Source organism: Phycodurus eques, chromosome 11 (genome assembly GCF_024500275.1).
Source record: "Phycodurus eques isolate BA_2022a chromosome 11, UOR_Pequ_1.1, whole genome shotgun sequence".
In the NCBI taxonomy this organism is placed as follows: domain Eukaryota; kingdom Metazoa; phylum Chordata; class Actinopteri; order Syngnathiformes; family Syngnathidae; genus Phycodurus; species Phycodurus eques.
In genome coordinates, this window is record NC_084535.1 from 6,176,904 (window position 1) to 6,195,316 (window position 18,413).

The window sequence follows — 18,413 nt, forward strand, 5'->3', positions numbered from 1 at the left end:
TTGTGCATAAATAGTCGTAATTTGAAGGTAAATCCCCTCGTGATCTAATGCTAATTGTAGCTAGGCCGTCAATGGGGTTTTCCATTGACTGTTAGCATTATGCTGACGATTTCTAAAACGATCATGTGTGTCTTGTATTTAAATATTCAGTGTGTTTAATTATTTTTGTTGCGTGTTTAGTTTTACAGTAAACTATACCTGAGGTGTCATTAAAAACTGTTTAGGCACTGCTAAGAGAGGGCAGAGACTGTATGCACACACAAATACACGGAGTCTGCTTGTCTCTTTCAGTCATATACCAGTACAAACAATTAAAGTTACATTGTTAATAAAAACAAAACACGAAGCTATTAGTGTTCCATTTGGCAAGATATTTGTACCTTGGGAATATTTTTGTCACTTTGTGACATTTATAATGTCAGAAAATGAATAAAACTGATCTTTTTCACCCGATCTCGATCAGCTGAAGATTAGGTGACCCAGATTTTCGATCACGCGATCGGATTGTGGCAACCCTAATACTGAATGAGTGGGAGTTGAACCAGCACTCCCTGCACAAGTCAGGTGACTAAACCACTACACAATCAGTAACTCTAGTAAACCCATATAGTAGCACTCGTAGTTTTGTTTTTGTTTTTTGTGTGATTTATTTCCATCTGTTTGACTCCCTGCTGCTGTCATCTCTCTGTCCAGGGGCTCAGCACAATAAACCCCTAATTTGCCATTCAAACAGCTCAGTGGGAGTGAGTGACACATGCTAATTTTGTCACTGGCCGACAGGGAAGAAAGGAGTGAGCCTGATGAACTTGCCTGCCTTGTAACGAAGTGATCGCACAAAAGCACGCCATTGGCTGAATTTACACTGCAGGTCCAATATATGACTGTGAGTATTGTTGCATGCTCCGTATGTAAGGGCTGCTGCGCCGTGTGTGTTAAATTTGCATTTGTTTGCTAGTTTCCGTAAGCCCCTCAATGGCATTTGACATGAGATCTCAGCATTAAGCTAGTGGACTTTTGTTAGGGGAAATTATATGGTTTGGTTTCACAGTATGGTGGTTAAATACGTTTAATTCTCTTTTTTGACATTTTGGTTTTCCAGTAAACGTCAACTAAGTGTTATAACAACATTTCCTTAATCTTTGTGGAAAATGTCATCGGGTTAAGACGATGAAAAGACGCTTCTTTTCAAACATAGGCAAAGGCAGTACTGCTTAAAATTAAAGTTTATTAAAAATTACTTCCTGACATAAGCATGAAACTAATGTTTTCCAAAGATGGTTTATAAATATGTGTTTGCAATATTTATTTCAACCAGGTTGTTGCCAATGGTGTGGTTCGCTTAAGAGGCTAAACTTGTGTTGATGTGGAAACTCACTACTTCCAGTTGTCTTCCTTAATTGTGACGGTGGCATTTTATTTTCTGAAGGCGTAAATTATGGGCTACGGTAATAACTACTATGATGATGTCTAATATTAACATCGTAATTTATTGTTTTGTATCAGAACGGTAACTTATTTGCGATCCTTATTTTATTCTGGTTTGGATAGTGTTTTATTTTACTCTCTCTGCTTCTTACTTTGGAGCGGAGAGTCGGTAAACTTCATTGGTGGCCTGTTGCTTTGAATATTACTGCCATAAAGGATTATGGTGCCAAGAGATCATCAAGGTGCCAAGAGAGACTCACTTTTGACAGTAGCGGTCCTGGTGCAGTTGTAGAGAATGGCCAGCTCTCCGAACACCTTCCCAGGGCCCATGGTACACAGCTTCAGGCTCTCCTTCGTCACCTCCACCTTCCCGTCTGCAAAACATAAGAAGCGGCCGTGAAGCACAGTGCTATTTTGAATTGCACATTTCGGGTCCAGGTAAGCGGGAGTGATGGAACTGACTGTGTGCGCATGTGTGTGTGTGTGTGTGTGTGTGTGTGTGTGTGTGTGTGTGTGTGTGTGTGTGTGTGTGTGTGGAGGAACGATCGCTGAGGGCTGGTGCTTAATTTTTGAGGGCATCCAGCCAGAAGGCTATTGGCTCACTGAGCTAGAAAAAGATTATTTTACGGTGTGGGACTTCCAGTGTGGGCTGCTGCAAAGCTACTACCAAGTCAAAAAGCTGTCAGTAATACCAACGCGACAGACACTATACTGTTCCATACTGGTTGAATGGCACTGTCAGAGACGTAATCCTTTGGCAATATAGTTGTTGCAGTTTGCAGTAGAGTCGAACACTACTGCATCATACTGACAGCTGTAGAAAAAAAAAAATAAAAATTCCAATGCAATTCTAATGGCCGATAATTATACTCTACATGGATTTTCACGACTCGCGGCCTGGCCCGGTTCTTGTACCTCGTTAATAGCGGAGGTCCATTGCAGTGAGGATAAGGAGAGGAAAATGCTTAACGCCCATGAAATCCAAAATATTGGGGAGATCGTTCTGATATTTTCTGAGATTTAAGTGGAAATAAGTAGAGATGTCCACATACATTTTGGTGATGATTGATTATTGTTTTGTGACATTAAGCTACGTTAAGCTTTTTTTTCTATAGTAGGCGATTCTCTAAAAGGTCTCCAGTGAAATCGATTTCACCGCGATGCCCTGGCGACCAAGCTAGTCTCCAGGAGACATCGAGGAGACAACTCGGTTGCCAACTCGTCTCCAGGCCAGTGAGATAGGGGTCGTAGATCTCAAAACTCACGTAATGGTTAGGACTTTTGAGAGTAACACATATTCTTTGTGTAAAACTGAAGAATTATATTTTCAGTTGAGACTAAACCACAATGCATGTTTAATGAACACTGACAGAGAACATAATTCAAGCAAGTAATACGGTAATGCATCAGGAATGAGTTAATGTATCTGCTTTGTGTCACTGCTTTATTGGATTTGGTTGCTTTTTTAAAAGGATATAATGATAGTAAAATGTAACAACAAGTTTGAAATAAGCAAAAAAAAAAAAAAAAGCAACCGGTTTTCTGATGCCTGTGTAAGTGATAAATGTCTTCTTCTTCAGGCAAGTGCAGAGCCCCCACCTTTTCACAGTTTACTATTTATGAATACATCTTTTCACGTTTTTTTCGGTGTAACCTGCACAGCTAGTTTCTGGAAAACTCACCATCCCACATTTGCTTTCTTGTACTTTTTCCAAAATCCTAAGATGCCACCAGAGCACTGTCTAAAAAGGAAAGAAGTAATATGGCTGTCAAGGAAGTATGTTGTAGTGATACAACTGAGAGACAAGCTTTGTATGTCGGGGAGGAGCTAAGTTTAGCTTAGGCTGGCTATTGCAAGTTATATTTGTATTTTCATGAGTTATGTTGATGAGCTACTAATGATAAACTGTTTTGTGAGTTGGTGGTATATTTACATTTTAGATGGTTAATTAAGGCAATTACTCGCATTTTTATGCTATTTGCGGCAGAACTTGGTCCCTATCCCGAATACTCTTAGTTTATACTGTACATCACAATTATCTGATTGACGAATGGTGTGTAATATCCTGCCTTTGCTGGGCTTTGTTAACGATGCAAAGGCAGATAAATGCCTGGGGCCTTATTTATCAGGCGTGTGTACGCACAGGAGTGTCTGTAAAGCATGCGTAAGAACATTCCCGCGCAAAGGATGTGATTTATCAAGTTGGACTTTTGCGTGGGGACATGCGTAAATTGAGTCACAGCCATGCGTACACACAAAACCTTGTGGTAGAATAGCGAAACTACTAATAGAATGCACCAAGACGGTCACAAAAGCCCTCCCAATGCATATCCAGCTCCTGTCATTCCTGGGGGTTTTCGACACCGGCACATTTCAGTCGGAGATTGGGGACATGCAGTACGTGGCATTTCGCAACCAACAAAAAAAAAAATCGTGCCAGCAGTGTTATTTCTTTGAAATAGTACTGTATTTATTATTATAACAAAGACATCACCAACATGCCGAAATTAAACAAGGGTTTCCAAAATATAGTTGGAGGCTGGAGCTATAGATTGCACCCACATTTTAATTAAAGCACCATCACATAACAAATTCACCTACGTGAACAGGAAAGGATTTAATTCAATCAATGCACAAATAATCTGTGAGCCACATCTCCAACACTTTCAGGTTATCTTTCTTTGTCAAAGAGAGAACACAGTTGACATATTTGAACTAGCATGGAGTCCCGAGTGCAATTCCTGCTCGTCTTTACTTTTATGCAAGATCTTGGTTTGCCCAGGGAAGACGACTGGAGTCAAAGATGGTAGCAGCGCGTGTTTTGCAGCTTTACGGCAAATACCGCCACTGGTAATTTGTCTTTTGCGACTTGTACTTAATGAGTAAGTAAATGTAAGAAGCCTCAATAACATAATATTACCAAATGCTTGTGCAATTACCATAGATTTACACTGAGTATTCTTCTTCAAGCCCCTCATCTCTTGAGAGTCATTGGCGAGCAAGTGCTCATTAAAGTAATAAACTCCAATTACCACAGAGCCTCGAAACAAAAACCTGATGAAAAAAAAAAACCACTTGCTCCACAGAAATTTCTTCTGCTTTTGGACCGTGCTCACAGAGGATTCAGGCTTTCGTGGAAACACGGCATACCGGCGGGACTTTAAACGACTGCAATGATTCACAAAGCGGAAACTCGGAGAAAATAGTTCCAGGCCAGCTCTGCGGGAAATAGTTTTGATTGCTTGTTCTTGTTAGAAAGAACAAAAAATGAGAGAAAAACCCACCGCACGCCATCCTTTTGTGTGCATCATTCCATGACGCAGAGCACAAGAGAGAATTGGTACCGCTGTTTTGATTGCCCTCGTTTGTCTTCCATTTTGTGTCCAAGTCATACAGGGGGGGAAAACAACTTTTTCCACTCATATAGCAACAAGTTTGTATGCTATAAAACGGCTTTCAGCACTATTCTTGCAAATCTTTTAGCTTGACTATTAGCTGAGTAAGTTTTAATTGAAAATCATCAACATAACAGACAATCCAATGTATCTTAAGTTCAGTCTTATCGGGCCAAATACAGGACAACAATATATTTATTTTTCTTACGGTGACACATTTGCGACACGCTCACGTCCACAATTATGAAAACAATGTTTTTTAATTTGACTTGGGCTCCCTCTCAACACATTTGAGTCAAGTATTATATAGATGAGGTCACACACCATTTCTTTCAGGAGGTACTGAAAGCATTCATGCGCGAACCCCCCCCCCCCGAGCAAGTGGCTGACGTTATTTCACAGAAAACGATAAAAAGAAGACCATTGTGAGGTTTAATTTTTAGGAGGTCATCCTTTGAGAATTGATTGGGCTTTAGAACGTGATACACTCAGCTGTTTATGCCCAAAGGGATGGAGAGGAGTTTGGTCATTTGATGAATAGAAATCAGGAAATTCTTTTTCACGCTTGAATTGAATGGAAATAGACAGAACAATAAAACAAAAGCTCTTTTAGAAGATGAAAAATGCTGCAATAAATGAGGCCAAGTTTTTGGGCAGTTGCGGCAAGTCTTTCATTCGCTCATGAGGATAACCTGTGCCACATAATAAACATCCTATCACATTTTAGATAAAACATTAATTGTTTTCAGTTGCGCGTAATAAACTACTAAATGCGGTATTAACACCCGCCATGAATTATTGAACCTAGGATTCCTTGTCTGTAATGACTTGACGTGTTTTGAATATTTGCCAGGTTGACATAGCATCGGCTATCGTGCTTCACACAAAAACCTTTGAACCATGCTAAAGTTTGCCTGAAACCATGATTCTGAATCTATATTATGATCATCCAGAACAGTCCATTTGCAATCGATTCAATGCCCTGAGAATATAATGACCAGGATGAATAGAAATAGTCACACGGATCTTATTGTCAAAAGTTAGTCATGTTGGTTTTGGGTCAGTCCAAAGCTACAAACCAAATTTCATCCAAATCCAGATTCACAAGTGTTTTAGTTAAGTCTGAAGGATCAAACTGTGAGTAAAATATTTGGGAATATGTCTAGATCGAGAATTTGGATACTGACCCAGATTAGGATCAAAGCGTAATCATTTTATCGTCCGGTCATATGCAAACCAGACCTCAAATTTTAACACAATCGAATCTAATCTATTTTCAACCCTACCTTTTGAGTATGCAGGTATTAAGAATATGGATCTGATTTTGGACACTGATGCAGATGGGGATCAAAGAGTAACAAATGTACCCTTTGGTGATACCTAAAATATAGATCACAAATTTCATCCAATTCCTTTTGGCTACAATGTAAATAGAGCTAGGATCTAGTCCAGAATTTTGATACTGATCCAGCTCAGGATCGAAAGTTAACCAATTTTTCGATTGGGTAAACAGGCGCTACACATCCTAATTAATCAAAATCTGTTGCTAACCTTTTACACATTACCTTATTAAGGGATCAAGGATGTGGATCTGGAGTTGGATACTGTTAAGGGATGAACATTAATTTTTCCTTCAGTCATACTGAAGCCACACACATCATCCAAATTCATTTGAAACTTTTTGAGATAAGGGGATTCAGAATGTGGACGTGCAGTTAAAGAATAAAAACAACGAATCAATTTGTTTCCTTTATTTAAATTACAGTGCAAAGGGATCAAGTTGTATTATCTCAATTTGGATACTACTTTAGATCAGGATCAGAAGTTAATCAATTCTCCTTTGGTCATTTCAAAGCTCCACTCCAGATAACGTCCAAATCCCTTCCCAATTCTTTTGTGACAATTTCAGTTGATTTCAGATGTCAGTGTAGAATTGATTTACTGATCCAAAACAAAGTTTGTCCATTTGTCCTTTTGTCATAAAAAAGAGTCACATAAATTTTGATTGAAACATTTTGAGTCTGGATTCCCCCCCCCAAAAAAAAGCATCCACGATCTTGGTCCAGATCTTCATTAACCCATCTGTCCTTTAGTCATACCGAAAATCACTACAAACTACAGTACATTAAAACCTGTTCTCAGCTTCTTCTATCAGGGTTACAAAAAGACATTCAGAATTTGGATCCAGAATCTGGAATACTGATCCAGACCATGATTCAAAGGTAATCCAATTCTCTTTCATTCATACATAATTCTATGCACCAAATTACATCCATATCCATTCCCAAATCTTTGAGTTATGTTCTCGTTACAAAAAGGGAATCTGGATCAAGATCAAAACTGAATCAAATTGTCCATCACATTTAGAGTTTTTTTTCCCCAAAAAAAGCGCATCCTCTCATAACAAACTGAGGGCAAAACAGTCCAAACGTTTCAATTGATAGTCAGTCATCCATGAGGGTTTGGTCTGTCAAGCGAAATGATGGTGTGAGATCGTTGTTGTGTTTGTCTCAGAGGAAAAATGATTGAGATCCTGCCCAAGATCTGGGAGTTTAAGCAGCAAGATTAATTGAATGGGGCTCCTAAAGGAATGCGTGCGGGGATACAAGAAACATGAGCTGAGCCTGTTGCTGTGGGAGTCATGGCTTTTCAGCCTATTGGCTTTACTAGATGGCGTGCATATGATCGCACTCGCTTAGCGGCACTAATGTACTTGGATGCGGGCAGGACAAGGTCGAGGCGAGGATGTCAACGCAGTCTTGTTGCATTTAAGTACCCCTTTTCAATGTCGGGCCTCAAATGCAGTCGTTTGCAACACGGATTGATTTAAAGCATTCCAACCAATTAGGCAGCATTCTCTGAGATTTAATAATGTAGACGCTGCAGCTCATGTTTTGTGTGAAACCTTCAACAAATTGACTGATGTGCGGCCCAGTCGATGCTTTAATGGAGTGAAAGTACAACTAAAAACGCCTAATTTCTAATTTCAACAGATCATTGTGACAGCTCCTCACACTCCCAGAAAGAAATGGCATAATTGTACTTTTGTACCCTTATAAAAAAGACATGATGTTGAGGTTTTTCTTTTCACAATTTAAAACAAGACACCCTATTTCTTGTCGTTCTGAAAGTAGCCCATTTTTAAGGGCTGGGCCTGGTTTTGCAAGTGAGCAACTCTACACACCGCCCCATCTACTGCTGGGCCAATGGCGAGTCTAGCTTTCATTTCCATGGCAACAGGGGAACAGCAGAACCCAGACTACAGCTGCTTCTACTTATGAGAGTGCCCCGTTAAGACAATACTGTAAAAGCATTTTCACTCCTGCAGTAAGCATTTCCTACACTTCCTTGTGTGTATGTGGAGCGTGGACACACCAACATACACAGACACCCTCCGTCAATGGATCGACAACTTCACAGAGACATCGAGTGTTTGCCGCTTATCAGAAGTTAAAGCGATTGGCTAACCCAATCCGATGAGAGTGTTTCTGCATGACAGTGTTTCAGACAGCATAGTCTGCCGGCGAGAATCTGGCCATTGCTTGAAAGGGGCACTGCATCTTTGCTCTGCCTTGCTAATGTCATGGGCAGGAAAACTTGGTGTGGGGGTAGTTACAGAGGTCCCTTTACTTGCGTGTGCCCCAATTTCGGAGATGTTCGCATTATGAGCCATTACTGATGTGCTTTCAGCCATTTATTGATAGTCAAACACACAAATACAAAATGAAAACACTCACAAGGAGAATGGAGCAAATGCTACTGAACCAACCAGGTGACGGCAACTCCTGAAATCACTTACTTGGGCTCAATCGTACCACTTATCATGTCAGTGTCAGGTAAACATTTGAGAAGGGTGTTTATACAACATGGACAGAAAACATTTGTCACTGTTTGCTTTAACAAGAATGGATCACCAGCATCTTCGGATAATCGGCGACCTTTTGAAAAGGTCACAAGACTCAAGCAAGCAAAGTGTAATAACAGCAGCGACTTTGGTTTTGGGTCCACGTGAGGATAAACGCTCGCGCACGTCGCTATTTTCAGGTCGTCATGCACAAAACTATTAATTTCCTGTGTAGAAGAACCATGTAATTAATTACTGAAGTCAGAAGAGGATGCCAGTTTTGGACCTAGCTGGAATGCTTTCAGTGAACGGCTGCATTGAAGAGAAGAAGAACAAGTTCATTAAATGCAGGCAGGTTTGGCTTTTTCTGCATCCAATAAGGCTTGCTTTACGAAAGCATTAAGGTGCAAGAGCTTCCAGCTCCCCTCTCGTCGGAGAGAGTTATTCAAATCTTATGCAAATAGCACCGCAGGCAAATAAACACCCACACTGGCCAGTTGATCTGCAGGGTGAGCAACCCCACAGCTGTGGACGTGTGGCGGAAAGTCAAATACAGAGCGGGATAGTGCAATGCAGAAGCATGGAATTAAAAATGCGTAAAATTCTGCATGTATAATGGATGTCATTAGATGGGGTTTTTTTCTCAGCATGCCATCTTTCCATCCCAACCCGGAGGACGTGGAGCTTTGTCTTTGGCGGATCATTTGAATGCACGCAGCGTGGCGCTCCACACAGCGGGACATCGGAACACACCTCTGGAGCAATTTCCCCGCCCCTTCCAACCACCGCCACTCCTGTCTGAGGATCACATGGGATTCTGGAGGCCTTCCAGAGGGCCGCTGTCTTTTGGGTTGACTTTATCTCACACTGGTGCTAAAAATATCTCGTTGTATAAGCAACATGAACGAGTACTGCTTGCTCCTTCAGAGCGGAATCCTTTAGATTGTACTTAAGTAAGTCTGGCCAGGTGATGATGTTTTTTTAAGTTTCCAATTGTAGCTCTCTTGTTGTATACAAGTTGTGATGAGATGATTTACTGTATATGAGTAACCTATTAAACTACAGAGAATGAATTGAAATATATGTATTTTTTACATTGGAGACTTTTTATTATATTTTTCATATGTTGTATTGTTATCATTAAACACAATCATAAATATATATCATAATTATTTAATCATTACATATATTCTTTTTCATTTGTTTTATTTTTATTTTACTTTGGGGAGATTTTCTGCAAGGTAATAGAAAATGGGCGGATTTTTAAAAGCAGTTATAAAATTTAGTATATTGTATTGGTTTTATAGTAATCATAATTTTATTTTTTATATAATAATATTTTATATTAAAGGTACTTTTTTCATCGATTTCTTTCAAGTGCATTACATTTTATTTTATATTTCTTAATGTCAATAACATATTTAAGGTTTCGCTACTTTATAGTCAGACCGGTCAAATATATTTTTGTATATTATTTTACTCACTGTGATTTTAGTATAGTTTTGGAGAGTTTTTGTTATATTATTTGTATAATTGTATTATTGTACTTAATCATAAGTATATAGAATAATAATAATTATTATTATAATAATTATAATAAAAATAATATTTTTTTAGGAGATATTTTGCAAGGTAACCTTTAGATAAATATTTTATCTGTATCTTATTGGTTTTATTACAATTATTTTATTTTTATGCATGTATATATTTTATTTTTGTACAAGCGTATTTTATGCTAAATGTATTGATTTTTTTTCATCAGTATTCTTAGTACAATATATTTTATACTTCTTATTTTTAATTTGCTACCTAACAGTCAGTTAGTATAAAATATCAGACTGACTGTGATTTTAGTATAATTTATCATAATTATTATATACTGTATCATGTTAATATTGTTTAATCTAGTATTAAATACATTTTTCATTTATTACATACATTATTTTAAAAAATAATGACATTTTGTTGTTGTTATTTGTCTGGCAATCAGTCCAGGGTGTACCCTGCCTCTCGCCCCAAAGTCAGCTGTCACTTTAGCTACCATATAGTTCCCTAAAGGGTTAAACAGTAAAATAATCTGTGAGAAAAGCACATGAAATTCACAAGGAGTCGTTCACACCGAGGCCGTAACACTGGTGGGTCAGGCGCTTGAATTTGGGGAGGGTCGCGTGAACTTCAAAAAACAGGATGCTGGGGAATTGAAATCTCATGCAGGATAGCGGCGTGGACACGCTGACACGTCATCCTGCCGGACCTTCCGTCGCCACTCGGATTACTCAACCTCATCCCTATCGAGTGGAGTCACAATGGAACTGATAGAATATCATGGAGGACATTGTTTTTGTCCTGGTGATGAATGGGCCATTGCCGCTGACTGATTATATGTGGGTGGCACAATGCACCTCAACTTTGTGACCTCAGAGAAACACCTTAAATCGCCTTCTTTGTGACAGTTTGAAAGGTTTGACGAAATGAGCCGATAGGCAAGCATTGCAATATCTTTTGGTCAGACACGGGATCTATTCAGCAGAGTCTGAAAAGGATTCAGAGAAATCACCATCTGCTGTCTTTGATAGATGAAAGATCATAGAAATGGCTGTTTATTCACAAGCATGAAAGTAAGCGCTTTTTTTTTTTTTTTTTTTTTTAAAGGATGAAAAAAAAAAAACGGTCACATTTTAAAGTAGCAAAGATTGATATTTTTCCACCTTTACAAAGAATGATGAAATCCTAAAACATCCCAGAAATGTGGTTATAGAAAAATACCAATTTAAAGTAGTAAGTAAGAATAACTTGATTTTATTTGCTTAAGTGCTCTCAGGCAAAAATGGACTTTTCAGACACACTACTAAGGCATATACTGGAATAAAAAAATGTATGAATTGTTAAGAATCTGGGCAACTGAGTTTATATTACTGCAATTGAGGTAAAATTGAGAGCACTACTAGATTGCGCTACAACCATGCAGACCTTTGCTCATAGCATGGAAACAGGAGTGCAGAACATTCACGATGTCTATATTTAAAAAAAAAAAAAGATTTTCCCCATTGTAAATCAAATAAATCCATACCAGGCTACACAGGTGGAAAAAATAAAGCTAATGTATGCACATACTAAACATATAATGAACGTGTTAATGTTATCCCACACAGTAAAAGTAGCACAGATAACTTGTCAACTGATAAAAGTGGCTGTACAGTGGTTGTCGTGGCAACAAGATGCTGCAACAGATTATTGCTTTAAGAAAAAACAGACCCAAGAATCACCACCGTAAAGGACCATTACATCCTTCAAAAATCAAATAAACAGATCTAAAGAGATACGTGTATAGCAGCATCGGCTCAAGTGAAATTTCATTCCTACAAAAGAGTCCATCATTTAAAGCTTTTGAGGCTAATTTATGACGCTAACCGCAATTTTAAGATGTATAATTCCTTCTGATCAAAGACGTGCGATGGTCATAGAGTTACGGGCTGCGTAAACTGTAGCCAAACCGAAGTGAGAGCAAAACAGCGAGGCATTCCGTGACATTAAGGAGCCAAAAAGAAGCCGGCGCTGGAAATGACAGGAATACTGCCAGTTGTTGTTTCTCGCTTTGTTTACGTGGAGAGAATATCGGCCCGAGGAGGATGCAGCGATAGAGAGAGAAGAAAATATCAAATACAGCGGTGCCTTGAGACATTAGTTTCATTCTTCTGTGACCACTTGCGTAACTCAAATGAATGGAAACAACAGGAATCCGTTCCAGCCTGACTTGTGCATTAAGTCTGAAGACGCCATTAGATTTGTTTGATTTTGGCAATGTTGTAATGATCATATCGTTGACAACAAGTCAACCGTGTTGGGTGAAGCGTTCATGTCAACCCCCACTGAAATTAACTTTGGGACCAATAAATGACAGTTCTACTGGGCTTTTCTCTTGAATTTTGCAGTTCACCTCCATGTGAAAGAACGGCAAGTTCAGCAAAGAGTACTGGAACATTCCAAATTTTACAGAAGGTCAAACAAAGGACACGCTGGAGAGACTACGTCCTTCGGCTGGCCTGGGAACGCCTCAGGATCCCTCCGGAAGAGCTGGATGAAGTGGCTGGGGAGAGGGAAGTCTGGGCGTCCCTGCTAAAGCTACTGCCCCCGCGACCCTGACCCGGATAAGCGGTAGAAAATGGATGGATGGATGGATCAAACAAAGTTCACCTTTAAAGGTTTTAGGGAATTTTAGGTTCATCCTGAAATTTCAGTCAACGACCTAATAACTAACTTTTTTGTGAGTAGAATGCTATAGTTGAATATCATCACCGAATTAAAACAACTGCTGTCATTAGCATCCCTGTCTATTAATGCAAGCAAAAGCGCTACGCTTTAGTATGCTGTGCTAGCAACTGACGGTGACCTATTACATTAGTTTCATTTGTATGCACATACTAATTCACTACATTTCTGGACAAAGCAAACTTTTGAAGCAGAGATGAGCCGTAAAAGTAGATGGCGTTGAACTAAATGCCCCAATTGGACAAAAACAACCTTCAGCGTTTCCCCGTCCAGGAAGGAGTCCGTTCTCAAAAATCCCGACTCGTGACACGCATAAGAAGCTCGGAACGACGCTAACGCGACTGTGAAAAGGGGGAAATGCTCGGCCGGCTCCTTCAACGTCATTGTGGCGCCTCGCATCCGGGCTGATGCGGCTGCTTACCCCGAATGAAAGCAGCCTGCGGAAATGAAAGAGGCCCACGATGGCAGCACGCTCGACACGCCATTCATCTGCATTCTGGTATTGTCTAATTGAGTCCGGTCGGCGTGACGGAAACAGTACGTGCGCGTGGCGCGGTTTCTTAACCGCTAATTACGCTTTGCGGATATGACAGTTTTTCTGCTCGCACTCCTGCTTGGGCGATCAATCAGCTTGTCAAAACACAAGAGCCGCCACGGGAACTTAATGTATAGAAGAGTTGCAGGGCTACACTTATTCAGATGTATTGTGTTTTAACGGAAACATAGAGGTGCCGTGGACAAAGGGTCCGCAACCACTGGACTGCGGACCGGTACTTGGCCGCAGACTATTTGGTGCCGGGTCGCAGAGAGAGACTGAACAAAAAATATTGTAGCGACCCTGCAGTTGTGATACGGGCATTGGTGTTAGAGGTGTATAAGTTCCGGCTGTCTGTGAGGCTGTAAAGTTGAAAGATAAATGTTAAAAGATACCCCCAAAAAAATATTTTTTTAAACTAATTAAGATAAAGAAAAATATGTAGCTAATGTGCAAAGAGGCAGGCATTTGACTTGAAGTATTGCAGGCTGCAGAAATAGATGAACAAAGATTAATTATTTGGAGTAAATAATGATTTTTGGACCAGTTAAGTGAACTTGGATCATTTCCCGCAGCATACCTGATGATCTCTCAAGGCATTCTAATGTACTACAGAGCAGTGGTTGCGAACCTAGATGTCGGAATTTGTGTCGCTTCAGAGATCCCTGGTTCCAAAGAATGATGCAAAAAAGGTGAAACCAGCTGAAGTGGCAGAGACTGCAGTTTGACTCTCACAAGTGTCAGGAGTCCAATATTGATATTGACTTTACTATTTGAGGGAATACAGCACAGCATTCCCAGCATATTCAGGATACCACTCACAAATTCACCTAAACGTATCCTCCGTTATTCACTGCAAAAGCCACGGATTTGCTGTTTTTATGCTCAGGCCAAAGCCATGTCATTTTTAGGTACGACATCAATTAGTTGCAGATTTTTGCGTTTGTATCCCCAACAATAGCGGGAGAACACTGGACTTGGGTTTTACTGAAGAATATTACAAGTTAAGCTTCCGTAGAGTAAACACAGACACTTTTCCACCCACAGACTCGGGCACACACAAAAAAAGGGACCTATATATTGCACTATGGCGGGTTTTAAAGGTGCTTAGTGAAGGCAATCAAAGTTCAAAAAGAGCTCAAACAGAGAAGCTTTAACTGAACTCCACAAGAAGGGTGAAACGAGAGAAATTGAAAAGAAAGCCTTACAGTATCTCAAAGTCACTCTTGATTCGGTTGACTTAACATGATGGAAAAGTCGCTCTCGGGTGAAGTCTTTCCCAGCAACTTTCAAGTGTGTGTGCAGGAGACACAGAACTGTTTTTTTTAATTTTATTTAAAAAAAATTTTTGGGTCTTTATGTTTTGCAGCTAGAGAAGCGTGAAATTGCGCATTCATTTATTTTTGACACAAAGGCAGGGATTGGTCGATGGGACAGCCAATTATCTAAAGTGGACATATTGTGGGAAATTGACTTTTAATACAAATAATTTTGTCTTTGTACTGCCTGCCCTCCGTAAAATGTGAAATTAAACAACTAGGCCAACAACCAGGCCAATCTTTCATCAGCTGTCTATTTTTGAAAATGTGTCTGTCAGCAAGCTGTTATGAACTTTGCTGTTTTTTAAATGTAACAGTGAAGCTAATTCACATAATACTGCACCAACTCTGTGTTTCTCCACCGATGACTTGACACCTAGACTGGGAAAGGTCTGCCATTTTCAAGCGACGGCCGCAGACCAGTTGCCATGGCAATTAACCATAATTGCCATTGGCACATCAGTACATGGGGGCGGGCTGAGCAGTGGCTCATTTGCATGGGACAGAACCACTCCAAAACCACGTAATTTTATCCAGGGTGTTATGAGTTGATTTATTTATTTTACTTACTTCCTTTTATCTTAGGGTATATTATTTTATTTTATTTATACCTGGGAACTATTTCAAATTGTTAAAAAAAAAAATGCATCACGTCCCCTTTAAACGTACTAAAAAGGCAAAAGCAAAGCACACACAGGGTTTATCCTCCCTCAAGTTGCGGAACTCTCAAAGGGTAGCAGTGCTTGGGGATCATTACTAATTACGTCTTTCACGGAGGTGCATTCATCGGTCTCTCAGGAGCTAAAAATGGGAACCCCACCTGACACAAAGGCCACCTCTGCCTTTTTATCTGTCGGGAGAAAATGAGAGACAAACAAAGACGGAGGATAGTAGAATGTAAATGAGCCGAGATGGCCGGACGGAGGACGATGAGGGAAAAAAAAAAAAAAAAAAAAAAAAGACAAAGCGATGAGTGAGTGGAGGACGCGAGTGACAAGAGGACCGATTGAGGTCAATGTGGGTATAAAAAAAAAAAAAAAAAGAAAAGTGAGGCGGAGTGAAATGGAGGAAAATGTGTCTGTCTCATGTAGTTTGAGAAGTTGAAATTAAAAAAACAAAGTACCTGTGAGAGTGTGTGTGTGGGTGTAGAGTGACAAGAACATGCCAGGGCGAAATGGAAAAAGCAACTTGTTGACATCCAATTTTACCCTGCGAGATGAGCATTTAATTATTAACATGCAGGTATATGCACCGAGTATCTAAAAAAACAAAATCTTAAGCACAGAGGTAAATAAACTGTATTTCAGAATTTTTGTTTTTATATTTTACGCCATAATTATCCAAGGAAGACACTAATTGTTTCAAGTTCAGAAAGCAGTGCTAGTTCTCCAAGATAGCTAATTAGCTACTACTTGGCTCAACATTATTGCTTGCTTACAGGCTAACAACTGCAGCAGATTCACCACAACAAAACGAACAAAAAAAAGCCCACAACAGCAAAAAAAAGAAACGTTTTTAATCAATATTTTAAAGAATGACTTTTCATACTTGTTAATTTCATTGCTAGCATAAACCCCAAGTGAAGCCAACATTGGAACACAGTCAGTCAAGCAATATAGTAATAAGTAACACACCTCTGTTCAAATTCATTAAAAAAAACTAAAATATCTCACAAGTGCCAGGAGTCAAATATTGATATTGACTTTACTATTTGAGGAAATACAGTACAGCATTCCCAGCATATTCAGGATAAAAAAATCTGACAAAACTAAACTTTTTCCACCATTAATCTGACCTACAACATGTAAATACAACTCAATTTAAAAATAGATATTTTCAAAAGCGTAAGTAAAAATGTGTGTGTCATATATATATATATATATATATATATATATATATATCATGTGTAACGTGTGCACAAACTGGTTGTGGCTGTGTTCAGGATTAACCAATTGCATTAAAACGCGTTCAATGTAAATCAGCACACAACTGCCACCGTTTAAAGTCTCTGATTAATCCCAAATAAAGTTCAGATGTCTTAGTAGCCTTTTCCTGATTTATTTTTATTTTTTATTTTTTTGCTTTCAAGCAAACACCTGCTATGGTGTTGCTATTTTGTACTATCACTGGCTGGAATTTTGAACTGTTTATAATTCCCTCCACCTTTACAAGGCCCCAGTTCCCACTGAAGTAAAATAGCCACAGTCGTATTACGACAAAATGCCAAGCAAAAGCGAGAAATCCTCGACTCTATAACAACCTTGAAAGAGGAGCTAACAAAACCCGATCTTTTAAAAAAGTTGACAATGTTGAAGACTTAAAGACATCGCTGGGGTTTGACAACTCTTTCAATAAAGTCTCAAAGGAAGATAACGTGTCACTCAGGAGGATCAACGTGAACAGCCTTAAAACCACAGACATCGAATCAAAAATAACCAAAAGGGAAACGTGATGCGAGATATGCAGCACAACATATAGTAATTCACGGGCTTCCAGAAGAAAACTTAGCTCGAGTGATCATGATAGAAGCACCAAGAATTGATTTACAATTTTTAAAAAATGGCCTGAGTGCATTTCCCTTGTATCGTTCATTGAGGGTTAATTTAGACTTGACAGATTGTATGATATAAAATGGGCTTGAAGACAGTAAATGTATTAAATGCAGTGCTGGTGTAGGAACTCCATTTGTTGTGTGGCTGTAATAAAATAAAAGCTCTCTGGTTGGGCATAACAAAGCAAGTAATGATTAGCACTAATACAGCCATTCCACTCACACCACAAATATGTATCCTGGGCGATTCGCCTAACTGCAGTGTATCTCAAAAAAGTAAAAACATTTTGCTCTCCTTATGGATGGTTATAAGAAAAGACACCAACCGATGAAGAACAGATCACCGAAGCAATGGAACTGATTTGGCTGGGGAATGTTGCATTTAAAATAATGATATTGGCTATGCAGAAACATGGCTGCCGTTGGAAAAGTACTGAATGTCACTATAATACTAATTTATTTGTTCCTTTCTTTCTTCTTTCTTTCAAGCATTTTTCAAATGTATTCTCTAAATCAGGGATTCCCATCGCTGTGCTGCAGCACATTCCTTGAGCGATCATCATGTGGGCTGCCAGAAATGATCCAATTTCACATAATTGCTCTGAAAATGATTATTTAGTTACTACTCTATGCCAGCAATGTATAGTGACAGGCTCAACAGTTAAATACTCCAGAAGCCACAATTAACCTGTGTAGCCACCTATTGCCCTTCCAACAACAGAATAATAGCTTTGCCTTCAACTAATCAGGCTCAGATTTCACAATAATGAAATCGTGCTGAAATTGAGAATATTATTTTAGTATATATTAACGCTGGGGGGGAGAATAACTCGGCTAAGTTGACTTGAAAAATAGGTTGACGCAAAATTTCTGCCTCGATGCGCCGCCGGCACCCCCCACACTAAAAAAACACGTTTGCACTGCCAGAACACTGCTTCACACGGACATTTATTGCAGAAGGACGTAGTGTTGGGCCACTGGTAAACTTTGCCAAAAACGACAGAGGAGTGGATTTTTAAGGCACTGTTAGATGTGTAATGTACATATAACATGGTTTATGAGTGACTTAAATGG

At 39.3% G+C, this 18,413-nt stretch overlaps 1 protein-coding gene across 3 annotated transcripts in view; it reads right to left on the minus strand.

Moving 5' to 3' along the window:
• LOC133409800 (cGMP-dependent protein kinase 1) overlaps positions 1–18,413 on the minus strand; it is a 90,975-nt gene that overhangs the window by 48,376 nt on the left and 24,186 nt on the right. For all 3 annotated transcript variants that reach the window (XM_061690280.1, XM_061690282.1, XM_061690279.1), the window contains exon 3: positions 1,686–1,799. In XM_061690280.1, coding sequence (XP_061546264.1) covers positions 1,686–1,799 — 114 coding nt within the window. The remainder of the gene's footprint in view (positions 1–1,685; positions 1,800–18,413) is intronic.